The 24,094-nt window shown below is 46.5% G+C and overlaps 2 protein-coding genes across 4 annotated transcripts in view; one reads left to right on the top strand and one right to left on the bottom strand.

The window, feature by feature from the left end:
- Window positions 1–15,349, top strand: part of Prepl (prolyl endopeptidase like) — a 30,825-nt gene extending 15,476 nt beyond the window's left edge. For all 3 annotated transcript variants that reach the window (XM_052186502.1, XM_052186503.1, XM_052186501.1), the window contains 10 exons: window positions 294–429; window positions 1,853–2,069; window positions 2,625–2,810; window positions 6,572–6,769; window positions 8,083–8,258; window positions 11,006–11,222; window positions 13,612–13,761; window positions 14,133–14,256; window positions 14,785–14,858; window positions 15,146–15,349. In XM_052186502.1, the coding sequence (XP_052042462.1) occupies window positions 294–429; window positions 1,853–2,069; window positions 2,625–2,810; window positions 6,572–6,769; window positions 8,083–8,258; window positions 11,006–11,222; window positions 13,612–13,761; window positions 14,133–14,256; window positions 14,785–14,858; window positions 15,146–15,235 (1,568 nt within the window). In that variant the 3' untranslated portion in view covers window positions 15,236–15,349. The remainder of the gene's footprint in view (window positions 1–293; window positions 430–1,852; window positions 2,070–2,624; window positions 2,811–6,571; window positions 6,770–8,082; window positions 8,259–11,005; window positions 11,223–13,611; window positions 13,762–14,132; window positions 14,257–14,784; window positions 14,859–15,145) is intronic.
- A 300-nt stretch (window positions 15,350–15,649) lies between these two features.
- The window catches only part of Slc3a1 (solute carrier family 3 member 1), a 30,376-nt gene continuing 21,931 nt past the window's right edge, over window positions 15,650–24,094 (bottom strand). Inside the window, exons 8-10 of the mRNA XM_052186504.1 lie at window positions 19,545–19,712; window positions 18,583–18,699; window positions 15,650–16,269 (exon numbers count right to left, since the gene is read on the bottom strand). Of these exons, the coding sequence (XP_052042464.1) occupies window positions 15,826–16,269; window positions 18,583–18,699; window positions 19,545–19,712 (729 nt within the window). The 3' untranslated portion in view covers window positions 15,650–15,825. The remainder of the gene's footprint in view (window positions 16,270–18,582; window positions 18,700–19,544; window positions 19,713–24,094) is intronic.

Genomic DNA, 24,094 nt, shown 5'->3' with positions numbered 1-24,094 from the left:
TACCTATACTTTCCTTAGCACTGAATATGGGCTCGTATTTAGGTGCTTGAGTAGGCGGAGACCAAGCACTGGGAAACTTGGAACATGGAGCAGTTCCATGGAACAGGCTTTGACGTGAGTCCTCTGGGTTGCAAGCTCAGGTTGTGCTCCATCAGGCTTATGTATGCAGTGTGTAGATCTGCAGAGAGCAGCTGACACGCTTCCTCACTTGGCATGCAACAGCTGAGTGCGCCACCATTCTAAGCTACTCAGGCGCCAGCGGGGTCTTAGCTCCTTTCATTCCTTCCTTTCAGAATGGGTGAAGGATGAAGAGGGCGAAGATGTCTTATTCTACACCTTCCAGAGGAACCTTCGCTGCCAGGATGTGTATCGAGCCACATTTGGTGACAACAAGCGCAATGAACGGTTCTACACAGAGAAAGACCCAAGGTGCCAGTGTGCCACCCTCACCGCCCTCCAGTCGCCCTCCTCTCCCCTCCCCACCATGCAGCATACCGATCTGGTTGACCCGGACTGTTGAGAATGGAGAAAATTACTACTGTATTATTCCACCTTCTAGAACAGAGTTTACCAAATCTTATCAATTTGGGATGCCTGATGATAGAAAGTTATAAATATGGCCGCAAAGAGCCCTTGTCAGCCAAGGTTCCCACCATTTTTTTTTCTGTACTTCAGTTGTTGGTTATTTAAAAATAGGTTTTCATTTTAGTGGTAGAATATCTCTTAAGTTGATGGGTGAGAAAGTACTTGCTAATATATTCTTAAAGGATATTTTAAATATTGACTCTTTGCTTTCAAATATTTCTATTTCTAGAGTCATTATATCTATACATTCTAATGAAAACTATTATGCAGATTCTAAAAGGAAAGATCTATGCTAAATTTTAAAAAAAAAATGTGACTTTTAAGTTACTGAACAGTCAACCCCTCCCCAACTCTACACACACACACACACACACCCACCACTACCATTACACACTTTTCCTCCCTGACAGAAATCCTATTCACCAAGAATGGGCCTACATTTTTAAAAGGACAATAACTGGTCTCTAAAGATTCTTGGGATCCAAAGCCCAGAGGTCCCGGGTTAACAGGCTCTGTTTATGAAACTCAGAAAGCAAGCAAAAAGCAACTGTTGAGCTCCTCGCCTCTGCTTCCCTATGGTGAATGCTGACTCTTCCAGCAAGAAAGAGACTTAGAGATCTAGCACATGGGCGGCAGAGACCGGAAGAAGCCGGGAGTAACTCCTACCCCGCCCGCAAGGAGTTTAGAATTATTTCATAGATGCTTGAAAGATTGCACTTGAATAAATATTTTATTTTATGAGCATTTTGCTTGAAAATGCATCTGTGTAACACATGGATGCCCAGTACCCACAGAGGCCAAAAGAGAAACATTGGCTCTGCTAGAACTGGAGCTAGGGACAGCTGTGACCTGCCATGCAGGTGCTGGGAATTGAACCCAGGTCCTCTGGAAGAGCGGCAGTACTCTTATCTAGCCCCTCCAAAACCTTCCTTGTTTAATTTTTAGTATATTGTAACATTTCACCTGAGCTGCGGAAAAATTGAACAGTGGTGACATCCATTCCAAATGACGCCATTGGTTCCAGAGTCTCCAGGGTTTATAGCTGGGCTGTAGCTCTTTCCTACTTCTACATGTACCCCTTATTTAAATATGTTTATGGAAATATATATAATAGAAATCCATACAAGTCATTTCAGCCTTACTTACCCCTTACCCCTATATCTAATAATATTACAGAATGAGAAAGTGGCATTTCCTACTCAAACCCCTGTCCTTGGCCAGTACAGGAAGAACTTAATGCAATTCTATGCTTCTTTTTTCTTTGTAGCTATTTTGTTTTCCTCTATCTTACAAAAGACAGCCGTTTCCTCACACTCAATATTATGAACAAGACGACGTCAGAGGTGTGGTTGATAGATGGCCTGAGCCCGTGGGACCCGCCAATGCTTATTCAGAAAAGGATACATGGCATGCTTTACTACGTGGAGCACCGGGATGACGAGTTATACATCCTCACCAACGTCGGGGAGCCCACGGAGTTCAAGGTACCTCTCCATGCTGCGTGTTCCCCTCTGGGACGGGTCCTGGAAGGGTCTGCTTTCTCTCTCTCACCAGCCTTCCTTGCTATACGAGAGAACGGGGTTGGGGGGTAAGATTATGGGGTGGGGCTGCCTTCCTGAACATTATTAGTCCCACCTCCATTCCCCTCGCCTTAGAGCTAACAGTTTCTTCCTATTGTAACTGTATGTAAAATATCAGTGAATGAAACGTTCGGTACTGTTCATGTCAAAACCAAACTTGGCTGGGCTTAGAAGAACACACTTGAAATCCTGGTTGTGAGATGCATTTAGATTAGTCTTAGGCAAGCACGCCAGTACATCCATTGTCCCCTGGTTGACTGTCAACTAAGCATGGCCCCACACTGTCTCTCTACCCAGCGTAGGCTATAGCGCCTAGGCTATAACGGTGACATTCACACTGTGCCCCTCATACAGCTCATCATAGAATAGCAGCAGTTGGTGTGCTCTCCTCAGTGCTCCACTCTGAGCTCTGCAGCCCTGTGTTCTGTCACCTCCATCTTCCTAACCTTATTCACACAGCTGATGCGGACAGCGGCTGATGCCCCTGCTATTATGAATTGGGATTTATTTTTCACAATGAAGAGAAATACCAAGGTTGTAGACTTGGACATGTTTAAGGATCACTGTGTTCTGTTCCTGAAACACAGCAATCTCCTCTATGTCAATGTGATTGGTCTGGCTGACGACTCCGTTCGCTCTCTGAAGGTACGTCTGTTCTCAGGACAGTAGTACGCGGCAAGGTCACAGTTTAGCCTGATAGAGCATCACGATTCGAATGGTGTGTACTTTCCTTAAAGGAATTTAAGTGGGGCTGGAGAGAGGATTCGGCTGTTAAGAGCACTGACTGCTCTTCCAAAGGTTCTGAGTTCAAATCCCAGCAACAACATGGTGGCTCACAACCATCTGTAATGAGATCTGATGCCCTCTTCTGGTGTGTGTGAAGACAGCAACAGTGTACTCATATACATAAAATAAATAAATCTTGGGGCTGGAGAGATGGCTCAGCAGTTAAGAGCACTGACTGCTCTTCCAGAGGTCTTGAGCTCAAATCCCAGCAACCACATGGTGGCTCAAAACCATCCGTAATGAGATCTGATGCCCTCTTCTGGTGTGTCTGAAGACAACTACACTGTACTCACATATAATAAATAAATAATTCTTTAAAAAATAATAATAATAAATAAATCTTAAAGAAAGAAAGAAAGAAAGAAAGAAAGAAAGAAAGAAAGAAAGAAAGAAAGAAAGAAAGAAAGAAAGAAAGAAAGAATTTAAGTGGATTTTAGCATACCGGTCTTTGATAGACCTTGTTTTTAATGCAGTCTTACTTAAACCAATAGATTTACAGATGGACTTAAGAAGCAGTTAGGGGTCATTATGTCTGTCTTTCTACATAGCTCTGTGGGCAGGTATCTGTCTCTTCAGTCTGAGGAGCAGCAGTAATCAAGACCTACACAGTAACTGGCACCCAGCCGCTGACTGCTGCTTGCCAGGGCCACATCCCAGAAGGACAATAGTCAGCTTCTATGTGCATCCCGCTCTGCCAGTTTTCTTACCTAGGAGTGTAGCCATGCTCGCTTTCAATACATGGATGTCTGTGGTCTCCATGACACAAGGGATGATGACGCCATACCTAACTAGTTAACAGTCTGTGGCTGCCAAGGCGAGAGAAACGCCTTCAAGAATAAACCTGATAAGTTAATGAATGGCAACCTTCCATTTTCAAGGTAGTATTAAGTAAATATCCACAGCATCATGGAATGGTAAGACAACAGAGTAAAATAAAATATCTGGCCCTAATGAATGAAGGTTTTTATGATATTAGACAAATTTCAAAATACAATACCTAATTGTAAGTTATTTTTAAATAAGTGGTTTCAAAAACAAACTGGTAGAGCTCAAAGGAAGGGAAGGGCTCTTGCTCAGGAAAGTGTCTGTGAAGTAACAGAGGTAATAGAGTAATAGAGACTAACAGGATAGGTAGGGATTTGATGTGCAGAATTGTCTGTCTTATCCAAGAATGAGAGCACCATTCAAACACAGCTCTACGCTGAAGTCCAGGTATCTTCAGGGACCTTAAATATATCTTACTATTGAGGCGAGAGAAGGAGGGTTTCAAGACAGGGTTTTTCTATGTAACTCTGGCTGTCCTAGAATTCACTTTGTAGACCAGGCTGGCCTCGAACTCACAGAGATTCACCTGCTGTTTCCCAAATGCTGGGGTTAGAGGAGTGTATAACCACGCCTCTTAATGCTTTTATTTGATGTGAGCAGAGTATATAAGTTATAACAGAGGAAACAGTTTTTTGAGCAGGGGAGTAGTTTCAGCTGTTGGAGCTATATTTCATAAGATTATTAAGCAACTGTATTAGTGAAGACTGGAGCAAACAGGAATCAGGGAGATTAATTTCCAGATTGTTATACAGATACAAATAAACAGTGGGAGCCTAAGCAAGTAGTCTACCAACTGAGCACTATCCTGCCCCAAGACTGCTTCTAAGTAAACAGGACCTCCTCTGCTTTGTACTAAGTATTCTTTCTTAAAGGCGCCCCCTTGCTGTTCTACACCAAATGCTGTCTTTAGTTTCTTCCGTATCACTTATCACTCTCTGACTTATTCTAAACCATAGGTACCTGTTATACTCTGAATTTTGTTCTCAGGCATCATCAAAGAGAATCAAATGCTTTACATACCAGATGCTACTTAAATGTAATTTTATAATTGTGTGACACTAGGTAGCACTGATAACTATCCATAGACCATGCCATGCATAAAGGGCAAAATCAGTAACCGCAGTGTGAGTGGTTAATAACATATTTTTAGGTCTGAAACATCTATGCCTAGTGGACACTTGACCAATGATCTTTCTAAACACAATTTCCCACAGTGGAAGTGTTCAACTTTTCACAAATTTACTTATCATTGCTCACCATGTCATTAGTATTTTCTGATTTTTTTTTTTTTTACAAAAGAAGAATATTTTATTGTAATGCTTGGAAAATAAATTGAGGATGGCTTATTGTAATACTAGGAAGCAGGCCCAGGGCCGCAAACATATTAGATAAACTCAGCCACTAAGCCATACATCCCCCCACCCCCAGGCCCAAGAAATGTTTACACTTTGCTGGCATCGGTTTTATTTGCAGGAGAGTCTATTTCCAGGCCAGATTCTCTCAGTGCATTACAGCTCAGTAGGAAACAGCTCACGATGCCCTTGAGACAACTAATACTTCTGCATCAGCTGGGCAAAGGCTTGGGAGTCCAGGGCCTTGGAACACTTCTTGTTAGGATTAAAACTTTGACCTTGGTCCCTTGGCTTTGGAAAAAACCCAGACTTTGATTTGTTGGTTCTAGTTGTCCTAAAGCTGAAACAATGTATTCCATGGTCATAGTTAAGTTTTACTGAAAGGCAGAGGAAACAGCAGCTGTGGGCCAAGGCATCCTGTTCCCACACTGGCAGTTCCCAGGCTTCCAGGAAGGGGTCTTTCATTTAAATAGGATCTGCCACAAATGTGTGTCCTCTTAGTTTTCCTGACAACAGACCCAGGCTTAATTGGGGGCAGTGTGTCTGAGCACAGTGCTCTCTGGCTGTGGCTGCTACAGGTGAAAGTCTGACCTCTGATGCCCACAGCCCTAACTGCTTTGCAGTAGTGCCCGCCAGTGATGTTGCTGGGCCAAGACCTCTGATTTTCTAAGGAATTTGCTCTTTCTACAATTACTCGGAAAGAAGGGCAATTTTCTTCTCATTCTTTCTTCAGTACTTCTGAGCACTCTGTCAACCTGCTTACCAGGCTTCTTTAAAAGCTGTAAGTGGGACGTCAGAGGAGGGCTTGACGCTGGACCCTGCTGCTCTCAGAGAATAAATTTTGATTCCTTCCCTTTCTTCTTAAAGTTAAGAATCTTGAGCATAATAGCTATGAGGCTCTCCCGAGTCTTTGTGCCTGGAAAGGTTTTGTTCTGCACAATGGTTAGCCTCGGGGCTAAAGTTAGAAACAAATTGTAACTGCTTTAGTGCTGCTGAGCCCGGCTGTGGCCCTGGAATAATGACTCTCATCACCGCTGCCCAGGCAGCAGGCTAAGGACTGGTGGGAAAATCATTCAGAACATCCACGGGAGGGTCCTACTTCAGGAAGAGCAGGGCCGAGGGCTGCTGCTGGGCGGGATTACTGTTTCATTTGCTCTTATTCATAACCATTTGGTCATTTCATCACCCAGTACGTATCCCCAAATAAACTTGATGTTAAAAGGAATTTCCTGTAACCTAGAATCACAATATAACCAATTTTTTCCTACATTTTTCTTTATCTTTTTGGTAATTTATATAGGGTTTTATTTGTTTACTTGAAATCTGTTTTGTCACAATGAAGTAATTCTTAAATGACGTATCATGTAACAACAGGACGTAAAGTAGACGGCCTGACAGATGCGGGAACTTGCATGTTAATCAGTGAACTGGTTTTTCCCTCAGCTCCCTCCTTGGGCCTGTGGATTCATAATGGATACGAATTCTGACCCAAAGAACTGCCCCTTTCAGCTTTGCTCTCCAATAAGACCCCCAAAATACTACACATACAAGTTTGCAGAGGGCAAACTATTTGAGGAAACTGGTCACGAAGATCCGATTACAAAGACCAGCCGTGTTTTACGCATAGAAGCCAAAAGCAAGGTAGGTGTTGTAAGCTCTGCCTTTGGCTCCCAATACTGAAGGGGCGTGGCGCCAGACACCAACCCCAGGGCCACAGCAGCACTGGTTTTTGATAATCCTTTACACTATAAAAGGCCCAGGTGATTTTAGGAATACATAGATTTTTTTTTTTTTAATTTTAACATGGTCTTAAAAACCTCTGACTAGAGTGCTAAGCCTTTCATCTGACTTGCTTGTTTGACTTTTCAAGTCAAATTAATACAAAGTAAATCGGCACAGTTGATACAGTTGCGGCAGTCATTCTGAAAGGATACAACATAGCTGATTGGAGCAGCCTAGAGCAGTCAGCGCCAGTCCTCATGAGGCTCCGCTGTGGCAGCATTGTGCCAGGGGTCCATGAGGTCACAGCCAGTGCATTGGCAGCTACAGAGGGAAGCAGTCCGCGCACGCTGGACAGGCGCTGATGGGGCCGCGCCCACTCAGGAGGTATTACCTGAAGGCCTAGCTTTTCAGGTGACCCAGCTGCCTTAGTTAGGGCTGCTATTGCTGTGATAAAACACAGCCTGACCAGAAACAAGCTAGAGGAGAAACTGTTTATTTCAGCTAGAAAACCTGTATTCTCTTCCTAGTCCCCACATATTGGTTCACAGTCATGTGAGATTCAAGCCCCAGGGAGTGTGGCGCCCTCATCTGGTGTCCATATGCACTACACACATGATGTGATGTAGACAACACAGGTACAGACAAAACAGCCAAACACATGAACTACACTGATACAGTTACAGAGGCCTTCGAAGGGTGCAGATGGCGAGGAGCGCCCAGAGTAACGTTGAGCATTCTGACATTTTCTTAGGTCAGGAAATGAGGCTGGGAGGACTTTTTTAATCAGCATATTTGTAAATATTCAAAGATAAGCATAATATGTCTATGTCCCTAGACATAGAAAGAATGCTATACTAAAATTTCCCACCTATAGGCATTTTCACCTGGCATAAAAGGAATACATTAGGCCTGGGCAATGAATCGTGCTTTTCAAAGTTACTTTCCTCCATGCAAAGCAGTGCCAGTGTGGGGGCCAGTCCGACAGCTCTTTTCTGGCTAATTGTAGACCAGCAGCAGGTACAGAGCTGTGTGTGCAGATGCCACAGCCTCGGAGAGCTGGTGTCCAGGCTTAGCAAGTAACAGACTCGGGAGTGCACTGCATGGTAATTAAAATTTTAAAGTTCTTGTGTAGGGAATAGAGCCTTACCTAGCATATACCCCACTCCCAAGCAGTGCAGAGAAACAAACAGCAAAGGTTGTCTCCTTACGTGCTAATGGTTCTTCATTTCCAGGATGGAAAGTTAGTGCCCATGACAGTTTTTCACAAAACGGATTCTGAGGACTTGCAGAGGAAGCCTCTCTTGGTGCACGTCTATGGAGCTTACGGAATGGATCTGAAGATGAATTTCAGGCCTGAAAAGCGGATCTTGGTGGATGATGGGTGGATCTTAGCATATTGCCATGTTAGGTGAGTCACCACGTTTCTCCTAGCAGATGAGTGCTAGAACATTGTGACAATTGCTTGAATAACAGTATGCTAAGGGTCCCGGGCATGAGGGCGCACAGTGTGCTAGGGGACCAGGTGTGAGGGCGCACAGTGTGCTAGGGGACCAGGTGTGAGGGCGCACAGTGTGCTAGGGGGCCAGGTGTGAGGATGCACAGTGTGCTAGGGGGCCAGGTGTGAGGGCGCACAGTGTGCTAGGGGGCCAGGTGTGAGGGCGCACAGTGTGCTAGGGGGCCAGGTGTGAGGGCGCACAGTGTGCTAGGGGGCCAGGTGTGAGGGCGCACAGTGTGCTAGGGGGCCAGGTGTGAGGGCGCACAGTGTGCTAGGGGGCCAGGTGTGAGGGCGCACAGTGTGCTAGGGGGCCAGGTGTGAGGGCGCACAGTGTGCTAGGGGGCCAGGTGTGAGGGCGCACAGTGTGCTAGGGGGCCAGGTGTGAGGACGCACAGTGTGCTAGGGGGCCAGGTGTGAGGGCGCACAGTGTGCTAGGGGGCCAGGTGTGAGGGCGCACAGTGTGCTAGGGGGCCAGGTGTGAGGGCGCACAGTGTGCTAGGGGGCCAGGAGTGAGGACGCACAGTGTGCTAGGGGGCCAGGTGTGAAGGCGCACAGTGTGCTAGGGGGCCAGGTGTGAGGGCGCACAGTGTGCTAGGGGGCCAGGTGTGAGGGCGCACAGTGTGCTAGGGGGCCAGGTGTGAGGGCGCACAGTGTGCTAGGGGGCCAGGTGTGAGGGCGCACAGTGTGCTAGGGGGCCAGGTGTGAGGACGCACAGTGTGCTAAGGGGCCAGGTGTGAGGGCGCACAGTGTGCTAGGGGACCAGGTGTGAGGGCGCACAGTGTGCTAGGGGGCCAGGTGTGAGGGCGCACAGTGTGCTAGGGGGCCAGGTGTGAGGGCGCACAGTGTGCTAGGGGGCCAGGTGTGAGGGCGCACAGTGTGCTAGGGGGCCAGGTGTGAGGGCGCACAGTGTGCTAGGGGACCAGGTGTGAGGGCGCAGTGTGCTAGGGGGCCAGGTGTGAGGGCGCACAGTGTGCTAGGGGGCCAGGAGTGAGGGCGCACAGTGTGCTAGGGGGCCAGGTGTGAAGGCGCACAGTGTGCTAGGGGGCCAGGTGTGAGGGCGCACAGTGTGCTAGGGGGCCAGGTGTGAGGACGCACAGTGTGCTAGGGGGCCAGGAGTGAGGACGCACAGTGTGCTAGGGGGCCAGGTGTGAAGGCGCACAGTGTGCTAGGGGGCCAGGTGTGAGGGCGCACAGTGTGCTAGGGGGCCAGGTGTGAGGGCACACAGTGTGCTAGGGGGCCAGGTGTGAGGGCGCACAGTGTCCTAGGGGATCGGGTGTGGGGCTGCACAGAGTTAGGGGACTGGGCACGATGGTGCATATCTTTGATCCTGCACTTCAGGAGGCAAAGACAGGTGGATACACAGGTGGATCTCTGTTGAAGGCTATATAGTGAGACCCTTTCTTTCTTTCTTTTTTTTTTTTTTTTTTTTTTTTTTTTTTTTTTTGATTTGATTTGGTTTTTTTTGAGACAGGGTTTCTCTGTACAGCCCTGGCTGTCCTGGAACTCACTCTGTAGACCAGGCTGGCCTCGAACTCAGAAATCTGCCTGCCTCTGCCTCCCAAAGTGCTGGGATTACAGGCATGTGCCACCACCGCCTGGTTTGAGACTCTTTCTTAAAAGACCAGAACAAACAAGCAAAAAGGAAAACAAAAAAACAATCTATTACATTGCAAAGCTGACCTTCTCATGTGTGTTTTGAATTTATATGTTCCCTAAGTCTGTGGATCATGACATAGCAGATTCAGTTGATCCAAAGAAGCAAAGAGTGGATTTGAGGATTTGAGTGGATGGAGCAGTGTTTGCCCTTGATAGTTCCATCATTATTCCCACGTGTTTCTCCAGAATTCAGGTTTCTCCTTTTAGAATTTTTGAGACAGGGTCTTGCTTTGTAGCTGCAAACTCATAGGCCTTCGAGTGCCGTATCACAGGCGTGTGCACCATGCAGCTAAAGGTTTCTCCTACAGAGCCTCCCTCAGCTGAACTTCTTTCTTAGAAGTTCATTAGTTTCCATTTTATTCGAGCTGTTCTCAAGACATCACTACCACTTAATTTCTACTTAAAACCTTCTCCACCTCCCCGTCTCCAGAACAAAGCCAAAGTCTTAGTAAACTTCTTGCGAACTGGCTTCTCTTTGGTCAGCCTCTGGCTCCTGACTTCAGACAGTGTGCTCTGCCTCTGGCCCAGCACATGCTGTGTTTTATCTGGGACTTAGTTTCCCCTCCTTTACCCTTGCAGAACCACTTCCTTCACAACTAAGCTACAGGTCATTTCCCTGCACTGGTGCCCCTGACTCATGCGCCCAAACCCCTTTCCTGTGCTCGGGTCAGGTACAGCAGCAGGCACCTGGAGACTGTGGAGCACCCCCTCCCCCCCAGTGTGCACTTGTGTGTATCTAAGGTCTGCTCTCAGGCAGTCTGCAGTAAGTTGTGAGTAGGCAGTCATATTTGTTGAATCAGTTTTTGGTTATCTTGACAGTTCCAAGTTTTGGGGTTGTTTTGGTTTGTTTCCTGTGATGGGGTGCAGTACTGGTTTAGCTTTGCAGGACGGTCACAGGCTCTGGTGCCCTGTCCTTGCCATTTCCTCCCAGCCTAAGCTGAGTGCCACACATGAGCCTGTCTGTGATGCAGTTTGCCAACCTCCACTGTTTGCTTCCTCTACAGGGGCGGTGGCGAGCTGGGTCTCCAGTGGCATGCTGATGGCCGTCTAACTAAGAAGCTCAATGGCCTTGCTGACTTAGTGGCTTGCATTAAGACGCTTCATAGCCAGGGCTTCTCTCGGCCGAGCCTAACCGCGCTGAGCGCTTTCAGTGCTGGAGGTGTGCTTGTGGGAGCACTGTGTAATTCTAAGCCACAGCTCCTGAAAGCCGTGACCCTGGAGGTGAGTACTGCCCTGTTACCTGCTCAGAGGGGAAACGGCGGAGTGTAAGTCTCAACAGAGCCGTGGCTCTAGAAGAACTTGTGGAATTATCTTAATCCCACTATTTATTCTTCCCTGACAACCTTTATGGACTTTGCAGGATTTCCATTGAGAGACTACTGGCTGTCCCCACGACCCTTCTCTGTTTGTCAGAACATTCTGAAATGCATATATGTGCCAGGATTCCAGAAGTGTGCTGGATTGTCCTGGGAGTCTGTGTGCACTACCCTTGTCCAGTGGCAGTGTACTGCCCAGCTGCATCGTATTCTGGACACAGGGAATAAGTCTCTATTTTCAGACGCTCTGTTATTTTGTTTGTTTGATTTGTTGCTGTGTAGCAGGTCGGTCTGGCTCACCCTCACAGCCTGTGACCACGGCCCCAGCACCAGGGCTGACGTGCGCACCGCCAGGCCTACCACACGGAGGCCACTCTCTCGGTCTCTGGTCCTGGTCTTTGATGAGTGCTGGAAACACCCTACAGCCTTTCCCTGTTCTCCAGAATGTTAGAGCATCTGCCTTCATATCAGTCTTCTCCTGTCTCCTACCTAGATACTCTAGAAAATAATGACTTGGGGATTCAGGGTGTGAGAGAAAGAGTGTGGCGGGCGGGGGGGGGGGGGGGGGATGTGGGTGTGTGTAGGTGTGGGTGTATTCAGAACAAGTAGTAGTAAGTTAAATAAATATTAAATAACTTGACCTAGAAATCTTTTTTAAATATTTTTCATAGAGGAAATAAACCTAGCCACAAAGATAATAACAAAATCACTTACAATATAAAATGCAGCTAACAAATTTTAGAAATTAGAAATAACCAGAAGTGCATGTGTAAGGATATTTAATTCAGTTGCTCATTACAGTGAAGAATTAGGGACAACCTAAATATTCAACACAAAAATACGAGTCAAAGGCATTGATTATAAGCACCCAGAGTTATGGCTAATTGAAACAGGAAGGGTTTACTGGAGTTTTAGGTAAGAGTGGGTGTGTGGAGAGCCCGTGCCAGAGACTGCACCACCAGGAGCCGCCTGCCGAGCTGCCACTGGTGAGCGCGGCACCTCATGCTGCCCTTGCTGCCTCTGAAAACCCGGGAACACGCACGCTTTGCCTGAATTAGGTTCTACTGGGTCACCCTCTGTGCAGTAGAAGGGGCCCCTCTCGTCTAGGCTGGCAGCTTTGCGCATCTGAAAACCCATCCTGCTAGGCAGCCGGGATTCCAGCTAGACTCGGTTAGCGGTTCTGTGCGGGACAAAGCTGGAGAGTGCACGTGCCGGAAGGCGGGTTGGGCTCCCTCTAATTAAATGTCTTAACTTTTTACTTTATGTGTGTGGGTATTTTCCCTGCATGTATGTATGTGTGTCACGTGCATGCCTGGAGCCCTCTCTTCTTTTTTCTTGGATATCTAGATCTTATCAAAGTACAACTTAGGAACTTTATTGTAACATTACAGCAGGTGACAGAATTTAGGTGCTGTTGATGCTTTCTCACTTTTAAAACTGTCTAGTCATGGGAAAGGAACATAATCCACTCTCGTAACTATATTTAGTATATGGCGTGATAATGTTAAACATTTACTCTATTAAACAATCTCCAGATCTCAGTTTTTATCTTTCAAAACCGAAACCCGTGTAGCATTTAATGCTTATCATTCCCTTCCTCCCAACCCCCTGGGAAGCCGCCTTCTGCACTGTGTCCAAAGTCACCTCATGCACAGTCACTTCGTGATGTCATGCATACTCAGTCACCTCATGTGGCGTCATGCCAAATTAATCCTTGATCCTCTTATCCCACTTAGCTGACCCTGGCCTCATCTGCTGCGAGCGGCCCGGACTCTGGTCTGCGTGCACACACCACAGTTTGCTTTTTCACTGTCCTATTATTGCTGTAAGACCCGTCTCCAGCTCTTTGGGGCTCATCTCTAGGAAGGGGCTCTGGATCTAAAAGTAAGCAGCACCTTCATTTGTAGGCGACCGCGATTTGCAGTCTGCCAGCAGTGCGAGCACAGTTGTGCAGCTTCTCACCGTCATCACCAACTGGAAATGTTCTGATTGTTATGGGGGTGTTTTTAATATAGTAGCCATCCTAATGAATGCAGAGCTGCAGATGTTAATCTTGTATAAGTAAAGATAGAAGAAAGGCAGACAAAGATTGGGAAACTACAAGGTCAACTTTCTTGTTCTATAACGTCTGTAGGGAGTTTGAATGCTCTTTCGCCGTCTGTGAATCCCAGCTGTCTGAAGCCTGAGCTGCCTTCTTTCTCACCTGATGTGTGTTTAGCAGGAAGCTGTCATGACGCTCATTTTACCAACCATTGAGTCGATACACAGGTCTGGCTTTCTCTTTCTCTGACTAGGCACCTTTCTTGGATGTCCTCAATACAATGATGGACACCACACTTCCTCTGACACTGGAAGAGTTGGAAGAGTGGGGAAACCCTTCATCTGATGAGAAACACAAGAACTACATAAAACGCTACTGTCCCTGCCAGAACATCACACCTCAGGTAGGGAGCCCTGCAGCCGTGGGGAAGGCCTTGGCAGGGCAGGCACGCAGCCACAGCCAGGGCCGAGGGCTCTAAGGGCTTCTGCTCAGGACATCCGATCATTCTCCAGTGTCCTGTCTGCTTGTACTCCTCGTCTGCCTCAGTTTAACAGCTCAGAGACGAGTGTGCTCATTCCTGATCCAAGCTAACAAAGTTAGATAAAATCATGGTCTCTCTGGACAGAAAAGGCTGGCCCAGGTAACGGGCAGCCCGGCACCGTACTGCGGAGGCCTGCTCGAGATCTTCCGAAGGGAAACCCAGCCCTTGGGGAACGTGCTCTCCGGGGAGGATGGCGGAGTACTGTGTGTGACTATCCTTCTGGTCTCTTCCAGCATTATCCGTCAGTTCACATCACAGCTTATGAAAACGATGAGCGAGTGCCGCTGAAAGGAATCATAAACTACACGGAGAAACTTAAGGAGGCTGTCGCAGAGCACACCAAGGGAGCGGGTGAAGGTAGGAGGCTCCCGACTGGGACCCTGGCTGACAGGACTGCCCTCAGCACAGCATGCTTCATGTTCAGACCCAACCATCCGCCTGGAATGCAGGAGCATCTGTCTTAATGCCAACTCCCCAAAGTCCTGGCAGCTATAGCTGCCATGCCTCTTTAGGAACCATGTTAAGATAAAGCATGTAGGACTCAAGGCAAAAAGGGAATGTGGAATGTGACTTGGAAATCTACACACAAATTCGTCCATGTAACAGTTACTGAGACATTCTATTGCTGCTCATGAATGAATGGTCATTCATTTTCATTAGATAAGAATTTTTCTGGGACTGGAGAAATAGCACAGTGGTTAAGAGCACTGGCTGCTCTTCCAGAGGACCCAGGTTCAATTCCCAGCACCCACATGGTGGCTCACAAGTGTCTATAACTCTGGTGGCGGCCTTGTTCTTTGTTCCTTTGCTGTTTGAGTAAAAGTACTCCAAAAGAGCCGGCCTCGCCTCCTGAGGGGCTGCTTGCTGTTCTGTCCGCTCTTTCAGGCTATCAGCCCCCCAACATTATTTTGGATATTCAACCTGGAGGGAATCATGTGATTGAGGATTCTCACAAAAAGGTATGTTATCCATCTCCTGTGTGCTGCAGAGTCCTCAGTGTGGATGTTGTGTGCAAGGTTTTCAGTGGTTAAGGCAGAGTTCCTGGGAGAGCGGCTTCCCAAACGTCAGGCCAGAGGGGAAGGCCGGCCGTTCCTGGGCTGCTCTGGTACCAGTGAGGGCGCTCTCTGCTACGGAAGAGCTCCTCCTGTTAGACTAAAGACTCCAGGTTAGCTTAGCTGGGATAAAGAAAGACTGGGAACGCTAGGGTTCTGCTTGTCCTGGCTAACCCTCACTGTGTTTCTTTTAGATCACAACCCAGTTGAAATTCCTATATGACGAACTTGGATTTGACAGCACTGAAGCTTTTGAGGCTCTGAAGAAATACCTAAAATTCTGAAATGCTGCATTCAGCTGGAACTGGAAACACATGGAAATAATAATTAGTCTTGTTTCCAGTTGGTTTAGCAAAAGTGAGGTTTTTTTTAAGTTATTATATAATTTTTTTAAAAGTTGCTTCTTTGTGTAATTTTGCCTTGTGTACATCTTGATCATACTGTTCCCACCCACACACACCCGTTGGCCTGGGAAAGTCGTTTCCTGTCATGCTTCTTCGTAGGATGTAGAGAAGGGAGTCAGGAGGACTGAGGCAAGAGAATGCCTGGCCTCCTAATCAGTCTTTTAACAGAATTTTACAATTCAGTATCCTTCCCCTTTGTGAATATATTTAGGCACTGTGGCTATGAGTCACCTAACAATTTCCACAACTCCACTTTAAGCATTCTTCACATTTAAATGCTTCAGTATTCTGGCATAATCTTTTAAACACTTTATTGTCCTTTCAAACATTTAAGAATCTTACCTAAAACAATGCATTTGTGCTACAGAAATATCTAAGAATTGACGCCATTCATGAAGCTAGTCAGCCCGTAAGTACTTACTTGATGGCTGACATACACCGGATGCAGGGCGGCCATCTCTTAGGCCTTCCTAACACGTGTTATACAGAATGTCCAGTGCACTGGAGTAGCATGCACGACTGGAGACAAAGCATTTGTCTCGGAAAGCTGCCCGGTTATGGAGGAGAGCCTTCATGCTGTGCTCCAGGATGAGTCCCTCTCCCTTCTCCAGAGAAATGGCGCGGGTGTCAACATCACTACCTTTGGAGGCTGAATTGGTACTTAATCTTATTCTCAGTTTTGTAGGAAGATCTGAAATGAGTTCCTGTAGATTTAGCACAGTTGATGATTCTCCAAAATTCAGAACCACAAGGAAGACTTTATCTATGCCGTCCAGCTCTCTTGTGTACACAACAGAGTGACTGTCATCCCTCAAAAGGCAAAACCAGCCCCTGCTGAGAAGCAGCTCTCTGGCATGGAGTAAACTCAGATCCTGATAGAGCCTCAGTGCTGAGCTCGGCTGGGTCTTTTGGACCTGTTTTTAAAAAAGAATATTCACATTAATGTTTGACTTTAAGAATTAACCCCTCTCCCCCCCCAAAAAAAAAACTTGCTTCTATTTGCTCCTTAAACTGTCCAAATAAGTAAATAACTGCCCAATTATAAAGCATCTATAAATAGTTTGTCCAAAAGTCATAGGAATTACAAATTCTGATTTTCTGCATGTCTGGGAATCCTTTCAGTATGCATTGTGTGCCCACATCTTAGAGCTGCAGAAGTCTGGCTCCAGCTTAGGTCATTTAACTTGGAAGAAATGAAGTCACTGCTGTATTGTAACTTCCCGATGCCTGGAAGCAAAAAGCCACCATCTTAGGGGGCACGGACTTGGTTCTCATCTGTGGGATGACCTGAAGGGCACTGCTGTGCAGAGGTCTGGGTCCAGCAGACGTGGATTCTCAGATGGCTGAGGATAGAAAGAACAGTGCCCACGGCAGAGCCTGGGGTGCGAGGCAGCGAGGCTGTATTCGCGTTCTCTCCGCTGGCTGTAAAGGTAGTGTTTGTCCACTAACGGCGTGGGTTTCTTGTACAGCTTCACAATAATGTTGTGAACAGCAGTGCTGTTCTCCCTTTCCTTTCCTCATAAGCACTTTCTGTTACCTCGTCCCCCAGGCGTCACTGTCTGGGCACACAACTCTGAGCCGGTTCGCCTTCCTTCTCTTCCCTTCCATGTAAGCATCCACCCGTCTAGTGCGCTCGAACATTCTCATTCCCCTCCTCCCTTTAAATTATCTAAGATAGATTATCAGACAGATAATTCCCATGTCAAAGGGTATGCACATTCAATATATAATGCCAAATTATTCGTAGCTGTTGCCAAATCAACAGTAATGTTCACTCCTGACACTTGCCAGCCATGTCTCTGGGGCGGGGCAGTTGTCACCATTGTTATTGTGGTTCTTTTCCAGTAGATGCTTAGTAATGTGTATTTAATGATATCTCGTGGATATTTAAAGATGTTCATTCTGTTACCAGGTGCAAAGTGCCCCTAGTCTGTGTGTGACTGTCTGTGTTGCCACCTCTCAGTAGCTTAGTTATGCATGGAAGCAGAGCTTGGTGCCACTCGCGCGAGGGCCCAAGACGATAGTCTTTTCATCTCCTCTCATGTGAACTCTTTCTCTGTAATTGGGGACTTGTCTCTTTCTCTTTGCATTTCTCAAAGTACTTGTTTGATATATCTTGGAGCTTCAGTTAACATTCATAAAGATTTGTGGGGTTTGGTGGACTCTTCAATGCTTTTCACTGTTTGAAAACTGCATTTCTCTCATATACTGCTTTCATATTGAATTCTATTTTGTCTGCTATTAAATATTTCCAAGCCCACTTCTGTAAGTCTTTTTTTTTCCTCTAGGAAATGCATACACATAGTATAAACTTCAGTTGCAAGAAGAATATATTCAAGGCAATCACAAAATGATTTAGGTATCAGGAAATGGTAAGCTGAGCCAGTGCAAGCATTTATAGGCGTGTTTACATACGGTGCCATGTTTATATATGTTAAAAGCGCTCTCCAAGGTGGTGCACGCCTTTAATCCCAGCACTCGGGAGGCAGAGGCACTCAGATCTCTGAGTTCAAGACCAGCCTGGTCTACAGAGTGAGTTCCAGGACAGCCAGAGCTACACAGAGAAACCCTGTCTTGAAACCAAAAAAAAAGTATAAACATTCTTTTGATAGCTAAATTGCAAGCTTTCTTCCATTACAATGGCCTTTGTTATTGTTAGTTATCTGTGTCCTTTCTTTTAGCTATTCCTCACGTCGGGATTTTGTCTTATCTAATCTGAATACTTTTATCTTTTAACATGAATTCGACCAATTTGGATATGTCACTACCTTGTTTCAACATCCCCCTGAAGCCTCATTTTATCTTTTAGTTATAATCATATTCTTTTGTTTAGATTTCTCAGAAGACTGCTACAAGATCAATTGGTATTCAGTCACCATTCCCTTATGTTTAGAAGACACACATTTATGTTTCCTAGTCCTTTAAGACTTAGTGACCACTTTATAAGAAACTCCAGAGAAAGGGTGGGTAGGCTTTCTGTAAAGACTTGTGAAGGATTCCCGTCATAACTGGGAACTCTCGAGCACAAGCACTTTAGTGAAGAACTACATACAATGCATAGTTTTCATGGGCACTAGTATACCCGGTCATGTTCCACCAAAAACACGGCTTCCAAACTCCTTACAAGGCGAAAATTGCAAGGCAAGTCCGTGATGGAGTCTAAGAGTCTCATTCAAGGTTTCCCACATGCCTGTTCTAAATCCATGTAAATGTCCACTGGTACTTACCTCCACATTGACGGTGTGGTAGTCAGAGTTTGTGGGTAGCCAGGTGTGGTTGGCCTCCGTAAAGCCAGCGTTTGAACTATTGTCCCACTGCATCGGTGACTTGGAGAGAAGAGCAGTCTATGTTGAAAGACCAGAAAGAAAGCCAGGATCGAGTTAGTACAAGAGATCCATCTGGGCCTTTCCTGGCTACTTCCTGACTGCTCCTCCAGCTCGGAGCTGTGTCAGCGCTCCCTGGCTTTCGTTTAAGGAAGAGCCCCAGCATACACAGACAGGTCAGCCAGTAATCTCCTCGGTTGGAAATGCACTTGTCCAAACTGTCATGTGTTTGCAATCTACTGTTTTTTTCCAAAAAGTGAAAGATTTTAAAAATATTCTAGTTGCAATTCATGACACCCCGTCCCCCTGTGATAAACTGATGTCCAAGTAAACCCTACCAGACTAAGCTGACTGTGACCTGTGCCTGCTCCTGGGTCCACCCTGGTCATTGTGTGAACACCACCACACAGTGAGCTGCCAGTAGGATAAGTTTAAATGAACCAAATATGAAGGAAACTATCCCACACGTGAAAGTGAACTGCACAGTGTCACCAATGGGTATGCAGTCACCATCCCCTGCAGGATGTCATCCACCCAGCAACTCGATGTGAGAACCACATCCCCAAACAATCACAGCCACACAACAGAAACAGGAGAAGGCGAAGCTGTGGTCACTTGGGAGAGGACTTTGAATAATATACAAAGGAAGTCACTGGCCCTCTCAGAGCCTGCAGGGTCCTTGCTTCTGCCCAAGAAGCTTAGTTGTGGGGCTCAGAAGGTGGCATCTCAACGAACTCCTGGGCAGCCAAGAAAGCAGATAACCCTGACCCTCAACAGTGGAAAACATGGCCAAGACGTTCAGTGGTAACCGCATGGGAAGCGGGCCGTGTGGCAGTGGCCCCCAGCAAGAAGCCTGTCACCCTTACAATATCATAGCTCTCGTTGAAACTTGTAAGGGAAATGTCTCCCATCCCTATTTCTTCTCCGTAGTAAGTTATGGGTGTTCCTGGGAGTGTGAGCAGAAGCATGTTCATGGCGTTGACAAACTCCTGCCCTACTCGGGAAGTCAGCCGACGAGTCTCTGGTCCGCCGGTCTGAAAGGTAAAGAGTTTAAGAGCACACCTCTGTACACGATTCCATAAAAGAATTATACCCTGATTGAAATGGAAAGTCCCCCAGGCGGAGGGTCACTGAAGAACCCAACCCGCCCCCACTGATACAGGAAGCCCAGAGGGGGGTCCTGAGCCGGCCACCTGCTGTGTAACTGACCTTGTGCTACCTTGGTTGCTGTGCTGGCTAGTATTATGTCAACATGACACAAGCTAATGTCATCCGAGAGGAAGGAACCACAACTGAGAAAATGTCCCCATAAGATTGGGCTGCAGGCAAGCCTATATGTACAGCATTTTCTTACTTGGTGGCTGACGTGCAATGGGCCAGCCCACTGTGCACCCACAGTGCCATTCCTGGGCTGGTGGTCCTAAATTCTGTAAGAAAGCAGAGCTACGAAGTGCTTGTGCGCCCCTTAAATCCTTGGGAGGGAGGTGGATCTGTGTGAGTTCAAGGACGGCCTGACCTAAAGAGCAAGTTCCAGCAGGATTCAAAAAGGAGCAAGTGAGAGAGAGGGGAGGCGAGGGGAGGGGAGGGGAGGGGAAGAGAGGGGAGGGGAGGGGAAGAGAGGGGAGGGGAGGGGAGAGAACTACTAGGTTAAAAAGGCAGGAATATCCACTGTGTGTTTATTGTTTTTGTTGAAGCCTGCTCCCACAGCAATCCAGTAGCCATTTTGGTTCATGCCTACGAGTGAATGTTATTGACACAGAAAAATAACTTGACTGAGAGCAGGGTCAAGCTGACCACATACCCTGTTAAGTTCTGAGGTTTGTTCGTCAATCATAAGCTCCACTTAGGACCAATCCAAAGGCCAATCAGAACTGTTCTGTCTAGCTCGACAAAATAGCGTGAGCTGACAACCAGGCCATACTTCCTGCGCCGAACATGAGCCCATGACACTCATGGTAGGTTTTGCCTGTATAAGCTGGTCCTGACAAATATTCATGGCCAAAATCATTTCCCAAGCCTGGTCTGCAGCCCTGATCAATCAATCCTGGGGTGCGTGTTTGTTTGACTGAGACTGGAGTATGAGTGGTTGGTGCAGTGATCCCCGGTTTTCAACAGTTTTGAGATTCTCAGTATCCAAAACCAGTTTCTAGAGGCAAATTGGGAACCTAGAGAGAGAGCTCAGGTAGTAAGGTATCAGCTGCACAATTGTGAGACCTGAATTTGATCCCAGCATCCATGCAAAATGGCAAGTTTGGTGGCACACTTTAGTAACCCCATCATTGGGGAGGTGGGGGAGACAGGCAGATCCCTGGGGCACTGGTCAGACAACCTAGCCTAGTTGGAGAGCCCCAGACCCCAGAAAGACCTCAAAAATCAAGGTGGACAGGCAAGAAGGAACAACACCCTTGTACATATCCACATGCGCACAAACACATACACACATGCATATACAAATATCCACACACATATATGAATGTGCCCACACATCAAGACAAAAGGTAAGGTAGTTCTTACAAAGAAATTTATAAAACTGGGCATGGTGACTTGTGCATAAGAGATAGCCCAGAGGGGAGGTCATGAATCCGAGAGCACTGTAGGCTACATAACAAGACTCTGTCTCCAAAAAATGTACATAGTCCTAGCTGAAATTTTCTGATGTATTCTGTAACTATGTATGATTTCCACATGGGAAATGCTCCAGTTACATAGCAGAACATGTGCAGCTGATGAAAGCACCTGACGACTATTTTCTTCCCTGCAGCTGGATGCAATGGGCAGACTAAAAACAGCACTTCACTGCTTAAAGGACACTTTATCCCCATCACACAACAGGGTGCCAATGACTGTGCCCATTTCACAGATGAAGGAGCTCGGAGAAAGGGCAGTATTCAAATTACAGTATGCTGGACAAGCAGCCTTTGACTGAAAACTTGATAGCTACGACCAAGAAAAGGAAGCAACTTCCTGTTCCCTTAGCCATGCTTAGATAGCCCTCTTAATTGTATCTTTGAGAATCACTAGAAAGTGATTTTCTAGTTTTATGGCCAGAAAATTCAGTCATCTGTTGTTTTCTTCTAAGTGCTCTTAGCTATTAGGCAAACTGGTTTCTCAAATCATCTGGACACAGAGTAAGTTCTTCCTTTTCAGAGTTGAAAGCAGACTCTTACCCTGAGTGGCTCAAAGTGGCAGACACAAATCCTCTTAACCTCACAGGCTGAGAATGACCCCACGCACCCGTGACACTAGAAGCTGTCAGAATACCTTCAGTCACTGCTAAAACAACACCCTGAAAGCTGTGACATCAGGGGTACAGACAACAGCCAGAATAAGAATCTGAAAACGGCTCAGAAGGCTGGGGACTGTGGGTCGGTGGGGGAGCGCATGCCCAGTGTGTGAGGACCTAAGTTCAAGCTTCAGTGCCACCAACAAAAGGAATTAATGTATTTTTTAAAAAATCTCCCAAATAGGGAAAATGTTAGCAAAAACTAAAAATCCACATTTTCCAGAATGCTTAAAATTAACTAAAGGCAGGGGCAATTCCCTCTGGCCATTAACTTATTCAGCAAAACCAGTGGGCGTTGTATATCAATAGTGATTTAACTTTCCCTAAGTCCCCTCTCTTTAAGTCCATATGCTACACAACTCCACAAGCCCCAGCTAAACGCAGGCATAACAGCCATGAGCAGGGATCATGGATTTAACACTAAATGGATGCTGCATTATCTGGGTCCTACTACTGTGTAAACTTCACTGCAGCTCTCTTTCGCTTGAGTGTTTATCTAACCTAACTCAGGATTAACTATGCAAACAGCTAGAGCCTCATTCCTCATAACATTTGTGACAACATTTTGCCTTTGTATGGCCGTGACATTATACCAACTGAGGCTAAAGTAAGGCCCAGACGCACGAGAAGAAACAATTGGGGAATGAGTTACCCAAGACTCTGAAGAGGTTCTCCAGCTGTCCCTGGAAGGCCTGGAAAGGCTTTGTCTAATCTTTCATCTCAGCTGACATAAGGCTCAGTGCAAGTAGAAGTGAAGACAAAGGCAGAGCTATGAGGTTAGTGCTGGAAGTTTGTCCCTGCACACGAAGGACCCCTCAGCAATAGCGGGGAGATCATTAGCTCAAGGCATCTAAAGACTCTCCCCACAGCTGGAGAAACGGCTCAGTGGCTAAGACGACTGCAATTCGGTTCCCAAGATCTACATCTGGAAGCTTACATCTACCTGTAACTTCACCTACATGGGATCCAACACCCTCTTTGGTCTCCAAAATGGACTCAAGCTCACACGTACACCAGACATAAACACATATACAGAATTTTAAAAGAGAAAACTAAAGTATTTTTTTAAAGGTATCTTCAGTTACTAATTTACAAAGCAGAGACTTCCCTGGTCACACAAAACAAAGGGCACAAACTTTATAGACCCCATCTAAAGAACAAGACAACGAACACTACACAAGAGAAAAATCATATTCCTACAATTACCCTATTATACTACTATGTAATATATTTTATACTAAAATAACCAGGTCTCCACAAAAACAAATACCTGAAAGACATACAAAGTAACAAAAATATGGCCACAACATAAATATGGGAAAATTGATGGAAAATGTTGCTAAGATTAAGAAAAGGAAAAAACTAAACTAAATTTAAAAGATCACACCTTTAATCCCAGAGGAAGGTGGATTTCTATGAGTTCGAGGCCAGCCTGGTCTACAGAGTGAGTTCCAGGACAGCCAGGGCTACACAGAGAAACCCTGACTAAAAAGAAGAGAAGAAAGGAGAGGAGAGGAGGAGAGGAGGGGAGAAGAGGGAAGGGGAGGGGAGGAGAAGGGAGGAGAAGGGAGGGGAGGGGAAGGAAGGGGAGAGGAGGGGAAGAGAGGGGAGGGAAGGGGGGAGGAGAAGGGAGGGGAGGGAAGGGGGAGGGGAAGGGAGGGGAGGGAAGGGGGGAGGAGAAGGGAGGGGAGGGAAGGGGGAGGGGAAGGGAGGGGAGGGAAGGGGGAGGGGAAGGGAGAGGAGGGGAAGGAAGAGGGAAGGAGAGTGGAGGGGAGGGAAGGAAAGAATGAATAAAAAGAAAGAAAGAAAGAAAAAGAAAGAAAGAGAGAGAGAGAGAGAGAGAGAGAGAAAGAAAGAAAGAAAGAAAGAAAGAAAGAAAGAAAGAAAGAAAGAAAGAAAGAAAGAAAGAAAGAAAGAAAGAAAGAAAGAAAGAATAACTCTGGCGAGAGACTGTAATGTGTAAATGCAGTGCGTGGCAGGCCACAGTGTCTCTAAAGCAGTGACGGTGAGGACACTAAGTTGCTCTAGTGAGCAGGAGTGTCCTGTTCCTTCACCCTCAGCCTTCAATTGCTGACCTCCAGGGAAAGTTCCACATCTGCTGGCTCCGCCCCCGGAAGAGCCTTACCCCGGTTC

Source organism: Apodemus sylvaticus, chromosome 6 (genome assembly GCF_947179515.1).
Source record: "Apodemus sylvaticus chromosome 6, mApoSyl1.1, whole genome shotgun sequence".
Classification (NCBI taxonomy): Eukaryota; Metazoa; Chordata; class Mammalia; order Rodentia; family Muridae; genus Apodemus; species Apodemus sylvaticus.
The sequence above is the reverse complement of the archived record's forward strand: the minus strand, read 5'-3'. Positions and strand labels throughout refer to the sequence as shown.